At 45.9% G+C, this 9,408-nt stretch overlaps 1 protein-coding gene across 1 annotated transcript; it reads left to right on the top strand.

Moving 5' to 3' along the window:
• Positions 1-3,251: 3,251 nt before the first annotated feature.
• myh6 (myosin, heavy chain 6, cardiac muscle, alpha) lies at positions 3,252-9,056 on the top strand. The gene has a single exon (XM_076756761.1). The coding sequence runs from the start codon at positions 3,252-3,254 to the stop codon at positions 9,054-9,056; it is 5,805 nt and encodes a 1,934-aa protein (XP_076612876.1).
• The last annotated feature ends 352 nt before the right edge of the window (positions 9,057-9,408 follow it).

Raw genomic sequence — 9,408 nt, 5'->3', positions numbered from 1 at the left:
TGACAGAATGAAGTTGAAACGTTCGCAGACGTGTGTCCTCGGAGTGTGATCGACCGACGGCGCGGTGCAGCGGCGTGGACTGTGGCTGTGTTACACGCTTTGCGTTGACGTCGGGTTACTGAGATCGAACTTGATGATTTTCCCAGCATGCTCTTTTGTTGATGGTGAACTTAAAAGCTCTTTGTTTTCCTGTTGGTTGCTTTATAAATGGAGGAAGTGGATTTATTTTGAAAACTTGCACAGTTTTACTCAGAATGTGACTTTGCACTTGTTGGTTGTTTGCTGTTATTTCTCCTCTTTTACGTCAGAAGATGTTTCCTGCATCACGTCTAAGTTAAAGTTTTTACAGAGCGCGACACACGTGGAGCCGAACTGAAGCCTAAAATCACTCTGACTCTTCGTTCTTACGTTTGTTCTTTGTATTGTTTTTGAATAAATTCACAAATGATTCAGTTTTTTCTGAACTGCAATGATTTTCTTCTCCTCGCCCTCTGTGACGTCATCCAACAATCTGACAGCTCACGCTGTGATTGGTCAGCTGTCTGGAGGTGAGAATGTAGGTTTGTAGCTTTGACCTTTGACCTTTGACTTGCAGTGTCAATGTTTGTCTAAATGGAACAAACACCACCCCTCTGGCACACACAGCGACAGACTCAATACACACTAAATTCATCTTGCTCACACACACACACACCCTTTAAACACACACACACACCATCAGTGGTGGTCAAAGTACTCAGATCTTTTACTGAAGTAAAAGTAGTAATACCACAGTGTAGAAATGAGCTCAGTTTAAAATGTTACTGATGTAAAAATATTTTACGTGAAACAAACTTGAACCTGTTTCAAAGGCAAACAAATAAAATTGAATGTTAATTTCAAAAATAAAAAGTCAGTATAAGTAAATCTAATAGAAAGTTGATTTGGATGCAGCTCGGCAGTTTTCAGCGATGGTCTTAAACCATCGCTGACTTTAATTAATACGACAAAGTGTTTATTTGTTCTTCAGCTGACTGTGGCCTCAGACGTTACCATCAGAGCAAACACTGTTCATGTCCACAGATGTTTGTGTTTGATTCATTTCCTGTTGTTCAGTCATTATTATCAACATCACAGACTTTATTTTCATTTAGAAATCATCTAAAAAAAAGCTTAAAAAAGTCACACAGATGCAATAATTTGAAAAGCCATTGGATTTATTAGACTTATGGCAGGAGGTTTATCATCAGGACTTTGTGTTCAGCGGTAATATTCAGCCACAAACAAAGTTAGCAGTTAATGAACATTTGTCTTAGTCACCAGAGGCTGTTCTTGAAAAGCAGTGACTGTTTGGAGCTTTTCATTTGAATCGTTTTGTTCAGTCAGTCGTCTGAAACTAAAGTAAATTGAAAAATATGATTCCCTTTGAAACTTCACCACAAAACGAACTTCCTGTTAAGAAAAACCTCTGAAAACCGCAGTGCACCCTGGGAACGTTTTGGAGGTCTAACATACTCCAACACAGTGATCATCCGTCACGTTGAGCTGGGAAAACCACTGAATGATCGATTCGATAGAGTTCTCTCTCACGCTTACAGTTAGTCCAAAAACTTTTAACAGGAACACACAAGCGAGAGCACAGTTCCCCCGTGATGATTCCCTTCACCGGCTCCCGGTGCGTTTTAGGATCAATTTTAAAATTTTCACCTTTGCTTTTAAACTTTTACATGGGCTAAATCCAAGTTATTTGGCTGAGCTTTTAGTGACACGTGAGCCAGTACGAGCTCTTAGGTCTGCCAGTCAATCACTTTCAGTTGTACCCAGAGCGAGGAGCTCGGGCCTTCTCTGTTGTAGCCCCCAAACTGTGGAACGAGCTGCCTCTGCACATTAGACTGTCCCCCTCACTGCCTGTTTTTAAATCACGTCTTAAAACTCATTTTTATTCTTTGGCTTTTAACTCAGTGTGAGAGTTTTATTTCTGTTTCTTGTCACATGCTGCTTTTATGTTGCTTTTATGTTGAAAATTGTCCAGCACTTTGGTCAACGGCTGTTGTTTTAAATGTGCTTTATAAATAAATTTGATTGATTGCATTTGATTGATTGATTCACTGCTCACACAGTTTCTTATAATTTGATTAATTCAAATAGCTGAATTTTTTTCTGGAAAAAGTTTCATTGAACGCTCAGCATGTCAGCTCAACACAGAAATGTACAAAATAAACAAAGCAGTGATGGAAGAAGTACTCAGGTCCTTTACTGAAGTAAAAGTCCAAATACAAACTGTCAAAATACTCCGCTACACATAAAAGTCCTGCATCCAAAACCTTACTTAGTAAAAGAATGTGAGTATTATCAGCAGAATGCAGTAAAAGTACTCGTGTATGAGTAAAGTGTTCCTGTCAGTGTGTTTCTCTCTGCTGTCTGTGGATTCATGTGTTTGCGGCATTTTATTGCTGTAGATGTTTCAGCTTGAGCTCACTGAACTACTTTATATCCTGTTGGCTGCTTTAATCTACAGCAATGCATCAGATTCCAGAAGATCATCATGTATTTGCAGTGTGGCTGAAATCTTTTGGAGGAGTTCATTCTGTTGTCCACTTGTTTGTCTGTCACTGAGATACAAACTCTAAATCAAGTGTCTCTGGTTTCTATTTGAAGGCTGAAAGCTGATGAGTCCAGACTGTCCGAGATAAAGAGACAAAAACACTTCAGTCAGTCAGACCACACTCTTCATATCTGAGGCACATTCAAACCACAGATGCCATCCTCACAAATGTTTGACTCGTCTGCATCATTTTACAAACACTTAGGTGGATAACAAATGGGTTGGAAGTCTTTGTATTTTACATTAAGTTTTCCTTTTAAAAGAAGTCTCAAACATCAGCCAATGAATGATTTCGCTGATTATAGAAGTGATGGATGAACTGTAGAGTAAGTCCTGTGAGGATACAGCGGAGTCTAAATGCAGAGGTGTCAGGAGTCCCTATCAGCAGGCAGATAAGCAGAGAAACTGTCCTTTTCCTAAAATGGACTTTAACAGCCTAAGGTCTTGAAACTGCCCTCATGGTGCTTTTACGACCCAGGACAAATTTAGTGTCAATCTTTCTTTTCTTTCTTCCTGCAGCCGTTACCTCCTAATTTGGTCCACAGGGAACCTTTATAAACGGTGCCTGCTGTGAAGAGTCTGCAGTCCTGCATCAGCGTCACCAGAGAAAATACTCTCTTCTCAGACTGATCTCTCGTGTGTCTGCCGCAAACCTCCACCCTCAACCATGGGTGACGCTCTTATGGCCGAGTTCGGGAAGGCTGCTCCTTACCTGAGGAAGTCAGAGAAGGAGCGTCTGGAGGCCCAAACTAGACCGTTTGACATCAAGACTGAATGCTTTGTCGTTGACGACAAGGTGGAATATATGAAGGGACAAATCCAAAGCAAAGATGGAGGCATGGTGACTGTCAAGAAGGAGGATGGAACAACGACAACTGTGAAGGAGTCAGACATCCACCCCCAGAACCCACCAAAATTCGATAAAATTGAAGACATGGCGATGTTCACGTTCCTCCATGAGCCTGCTGTGCTGTTTAACCTCAAAGAGCGTTATGCTGCCTGGATGATATACACTTACTCTGGGCTCTTCTGCGTCACTGTGAACCCTTACAAATGGCTTCCTGTCTATGATGCAGAGGTGGTGGCAGCTTACAGAGGGAAGAAGAGAACTGAGGCTCCACCTCATATCTTCTCCATCTCTGATAATGCCTACCAGTACATGCTGACTGACAGGGAGAACCAGTCTGTCCTCATCACTGGAGAATCTGGAGCAGGGAAGACTGTGAACACCAAGAGAGTCATCCAGTACTTCGCCAGCATTGCTGCAGTCGGCAGTGGAGGCAAAAAAGATACCAGCAAGGGAACCCTGGAGGATCAAATCATCCAGGCGAACCCTGCATTGGAGGCTTTTGGCAACGCCAAAACGCTGAGAAACGACAACTCATCTCGTTTTGGAAAATTCATCCGAATTCACTTTGGTACAAGCGGCAAACTGTCGTCTGCTGACATCGAGACGTACCTTCTGGAGAAGTCACGTGTCACCTTTCAGCTCAAGGCTGAGAGGAATTATCACATCTTCTACCAGATCCTGTCCAATCAGAAGCCAGAGCTGCTGGACATGCTGCTGATCACCAACAACCCGTATGACTACTCCTACATCTCCCAAGGAGAAGTAACAGTGGCCTCCATCAACGACTCTGAGGAGCTGATGGCCACAGACAGCGCCTTTGATGTGCTTGGCTTCACTCCAGATGAGAAGATGGGTGTCTATAAACTGACGGGAGCCATCATGCACTATGGCAACATGAAGTTCAAACAGAAACAGCGTGAGGAGCAGGCTGAGCCTGATGGGACGGAGGCTGCTGATAAATCAGCTTACCTAATGGGGCTGAACTCTGCTGACCTCATCAAAGGGTTGTGCCACCCCAGAGTCAAGGTAGGAAATGAATATGTCACCAAAGGCCAAAGTGTAGACCAAGTCTACTATGCCCTTGGTGCTCTGGCTAAATCAGTGTATGAAAAAATGTTCAACTGGATGGTGGTGAGAATCAACCAATCCCTGGACACAAAACAACATCGTCAGTACTTCATAGGCGTGCTGGACATTGCTGGATTTGAGATATTTGATTTCAACACTTTTGAGCAGCTCTGCATCAACTACACCAACGAGAAACTGCAACAGTTTTTCAACCACCACATGTTTGTGCTGGAACAAGAAGAGTATAAAAAAGAAGGTATTGACTGGGAGTTCATTGACTTTGGGATGGACTTACAGGCTTGCATTGACCTCATAGAGAAGCCGCTGGGGATCCTGTCCATTCTGGAGGAGGAATGCATGTTTCCCAAAGCCAGTGACCAGACCTTCAAGTCCAAGCTCTATGATAATCATCTGGGTAAGAACAAGATGTTTGAAAAACCAAGGGCTGCGAAGGGGAAATCAGAGGCTCATTTTGCCCTGGTTCATTATGCTGGCACGGTGGACTACAACATCGGCAACTGGTTGGTCAAAAACAAAGACCCCTTGAATGAAACTGTGGTGGGTCTTTACCAGAAATCATCTCTTAAGCTTCTCAGTCTGTTGTTTTCAAGCTATTCAGGAGCTGACAGTGGTGACAAAGGAGGTGGCAAAGGAGCCAAAAAGAAGGGTTCCTCATTCCAAACCGTGTCTGCACTTCACAGGGAAAACCTGAACAAGCTGATGACCAACCTGAAGACCACACATCCCCACTTTGTCCGCTGTCTGATTCCCAATGAGAGGAAAACTCCAGGGGTCATGGACAACTGCCTTGTGATGCACCAGCTGCGCTGTAATGGTGTCTTGGAGGGTATCCGAATCTGCAGGAAGGGTTTCCCAAACAGGGTGCTTTATGGCGACTTCAAACAACGGTACAGGATACTGAATGCCTCTGCCATCCCTGAAGGCCAGTTCATTGACTGCAAGAAGAGCGCTGAAAAGTTACTAGGATCGTTGGACATCGACCACACTCAGTACAAGTTTGGCCACACCAAAGTCTTTTTTAAAGCTGGTCTGCTAGGGACACTGGAGGAGATGCGAGATGAGCAACTCTCTCGAATCATTACCAGGATCCAGGCTAATGCTCGGGCAATCCTTATGAGGGCTCAGTTTGCTAAGCTTGTTGAGCGCAGAGATGCCCTGATGGTCATTCAGTGGAACCTTCGCTCTTTTCTGGGTGTAAAGAACTGGCCCTGGATGAAGCTCTTCTTCAAGATCAAACCCCTGCTGAAGAGCGCTGAGTCTGAGAAGGAGATGGCCAACATGAAGGATGAGTTCAACAAGCTGAAGGAAGCTCTGGAAAAATCAGAAACAAGACGGAAGGAACTAGAGGAGAAGATAGTGACTCTTCTCCAAGAGAAGAATGATCTGACTCTGCAAATTCAATCTGAACAGGACACACTGACAGATGCTGAAGAACGCTGTGAACAGCTTATAAAGAGCAAGATCCAACTGGAGGCCAAGCTAAAAGAAATGACAGAGAGACTGGAAGATGAAGAAGAGCTTAATGCAGATCTCACAGCTAAGAAAAGGAAACTTGAAGATGAATGCTCTGAGTTGAAGAAAGATATAGATGATCTGGAGCTGACTTTGGCCAAGGTCGAAAAAGAAAAACATGCCACAGAAAATAAGGTGAAAAACCTGACAGAAGAGATGGCCTCCCAGGATGAAAACATCATGAAACTAACCAAAGAGAAGAGAGCTTTGCAGGAGGCTCACCAGCAGACACTGGATGATCTTCAGAGTGAAGAAGACAAAGCCAACAGCTTGACAAAAGCCAAAGCTAAGCTGGAGCAACAAGTGGATGATCTGGAGGGCTCATTGGAGCAAGAGAAGAAAGTCAGGATGGACCTTGAGCGTTCAAAGAGGAAGCTTGAAGGAGACCTGAAACTGACCCAGGAGAGTTTGATGGACTTAGAAAACGACAAGCAGCAACTGGAGGAAAAACTAAAAAAAAAGGACTTTGAGATTGTCCAGATAAATTCAAGACTAGAAGACGAGCAGGTTGCTACCATTCAGCTCCAGAAGAAGCTGAAAGAAAACCAGGCTAGAATTGAAGAATTAGAAGAGGAACTTGATGCCGAGCGTGCAGCCCGGGCCAAAGTTGAGAAGCAGCGCTCTGATCTTTCCCGTGAGCTGGAGGACATCAGCGAACGCCTGGAGGAGGCAGGAGGAGCAACATCTGCACAGGTGGAGCTAAATAAGAAGAGAGATGCTGAATTTCAGAAGCTGCGCAGGGAGCTGGAGGAATCTACCCTCCAACATGAGGCCACTGCTGCCTCCCTCAGGAAGAAACATGCTGACAGCGTTGCTGAACTGGGTGAACAGATTGATAACCTGCAACGTGTGAAGCAAAAGCTGGAGAAGGAAAAGAGTGAACTGAAGCTGGAGTTGGATGATTTATCCTCTAACATGGAGAGTGTGGTGAAGGCCAAGTCCAACATGGAGAAGATGTGCCGTACAATGGAAGACAACATGAATGAGTACAAAAGTAAATATGAGGAAGGACAACGGTCCATCAATGAACTGAACACCCAAAGGGCCAAGCTGCTCACTGAAAATGGTGAGTTTGGACGGCAGCTGGAGGAAAAGGAGTGTCTGATATCACAGCTGACCAGAGGCAAGAACTCGTACAACCAGCAAGTAGAAGATTTACGCAGACAACTGGAGGAAGAAGTCAAGGCAAAGAATGCGCTCGCCCACGCTGTGCAATCTGCTCGTCACGACTGCGATCTGCTCCGAGAGCAGTTTGAAGAGGAGCAAGAGGCCAAGGCCGAGCTCCAGAGAGCTCTGTCCAAATCCAACACAGAGGTCGCAGCATGGAGGACAAAATATGAAACTGATGGAATCCAGAGAACAGAGGAACTGGAGGAAGCAAAGAAGAAGCTGGTTCAAAGACTGCAGGAGGCTGAAGAGGCAATCGAGGCAGTGAATGCAAAGTGTTCATCCCTTGAGAAGACAAAGCACCGCCTCCAAAATGAGATTGAAGACCTGATGTTGGACCTTGAGAGATCCAATGCAGCATCTGCAGTCTTGGACAAAAAGCAAAGAGCCTTTGACAAAGTCATGGCAGAGTGGAAGCAAAAGTTTGAGGAATCACAGTGTGAGCTGGAGGCCTCTCAGAAGGAGGCTCGGTCTCTGAGTACTGAACTCTTCAAACTGAGGAATGCTTATGAAGAGTCCCTGGATCAACTTGAGACGATGAAGAGAGAGAACAAAAACCTCCAAGAGGAGATCTCTGACCTCACTGATCAGCTGGGGGAGGGTGGCAGGAGTGCTCATGAACTGGAGAAGATCCGGAAGCAGCTCGAGCAAGAAAAGGCAGAGCTTCAGTCAGCACTGGAGGAGGCAGAAGGTTCTCTGGAGCATGAGGAGAGCAAGATCCTCCGAGCCCAGCTGGAATTCAACCAAGTGAAGGCTGACATGGAGCGCAAGCTGGCTGAGAAAGATGAGGAAATGGAGCAGGCAAAGAGGAATTACCAACGGATGCTTGAGTCACTTCAGTCCTCACTGGAATCTGAAACCAGGAGCCGCAATGAGGCCCTGAGAGTCAAGAAGAAGATGGAAGGTGACCTCAATGAGATGGAGATCCAGCTCAGCCAAGCCAACAGGCAGGCAGCTGATGCCCAGAAACAGCTCAAGAGCCTCCAGGGATTTCTAAAGGACTCTCAGCTGCAGCTGGATGATGCACAGCGTGGCAGTGATGACCTTAGGGAGAACATTGCTCTCCTGGAGCGCCGACACAACCTGATCCAAGCCGAGCTGGAGGAAGTGAGGGCCGCCCTCGAGCAGACAGAAAGAAGCCGCAAAATGGCTGAACAGGAACTGACGGATGCTACAGAGCGCATGCAACTCCTGCACTCCCAGAACACAAGCCTGATCAACCAGAAGAAGAAGCATGAAGCAGACCTCATGCACCTGCAGAATGAGATCGAGGAGGCCATACAAGAGAACCGCAATGCTGAAGAGAAGGCGAAGAAGGCCATCACAGATGCAGCCATGATGGCTGAAGAGCTAAAGAAGGAGCAGGACACCAGTGCCCATCTGGAGCGCATGAAGAAGAACATGGAGCAGACCATCAAAGACCTGCAGCACCGTCTGGATGAGGCCGAGCAGATTGCCATGAAGGGCGGCAAGAAGCAGCTCCAGAAACTGGAGTCTCGGATCAAAGAGTTGGAGAATGAGCTGGAGGCAGAGCAGAGGAGGGGAACAGAATCCATCAAGGGGGTTCGCAAGTATGAACGCCGCATCAAGGAGCTCACCTACCAGACCGAGGAAGACCGCAAGAACATGGCTCGCCTCCAGGACCTTGTGGACAAGCTGCAGCTGAAGGTCAAGTCCTACAAACGTGCAGCCGAGGAGGCAGAGGAGGCAGCAAATGCCAACATGGCCAAACTCCGCAAGCTGCAGCATGAGCTGGAGGAGGCCGAGGAGAGGGCCGACATTGCAGAGTCACAGGTGAACAAGCTAAGGGCGAAGACCAGGGACGGTTCATCCAAGAAGGGCCTGGATGAGTAAGGAGGTCTCAGAGAGTCAGCATCACAGGTATGTGGAACCAAATTTTCACTCTGTCATGTCACATCATGTCGTTGCTCATTATCACCACTAATAGTTTGTGAATCTGCTTTGATTGACAGCTGTTCCTGGTCCTGGGTAACTGGAGGGATGCTTGTTCTCGAAGTGGTGGCAGAAAGCAGCAGAAACCAACAGCATGAGTAGAAATAGATGTCACACTGATCATTAATCATTTGACACTGAGATGACACCTGTTCAGTTAGGATACTGTTCAATCGCATCGCCGAAGGCTTCCTGTGGAGTTTTTGACCATTACTCACACATTAATGGGTCCCTGTCAGGACTTATATTAGGA

Source organism: Chaetodon auriga, chromosome 18 (assembly GCF_051107435.1).
Source record: "Chaetodon auriga isolate fChaAug3 chromosome 18, fChaAug3.hap1, whole genome shotgun sequence".
Taxonomy (NCBI): domain Eukaryota; kingdom Metazoa; phylum Chordata; class Actinopteri; order Chaetodontiformes; family Chaetodontidae; genus Chaetodon; species Chaetodon auriga.
The sequence above is the reverse complement of the archived record's forward strand: the minus strand, read 5'-3'. Positions and strand labels throughout refer to the sequence as shown.

Excerpts from the sequence above, each read along its gene's own strand:
- myh6 (XM_076756761.1), top strand. The coding sequence starts at position 3,252 with ATGGGTGACGCTCTTATGGCCGAGTTCGGGAAGGCTGCTCCTTACCTG.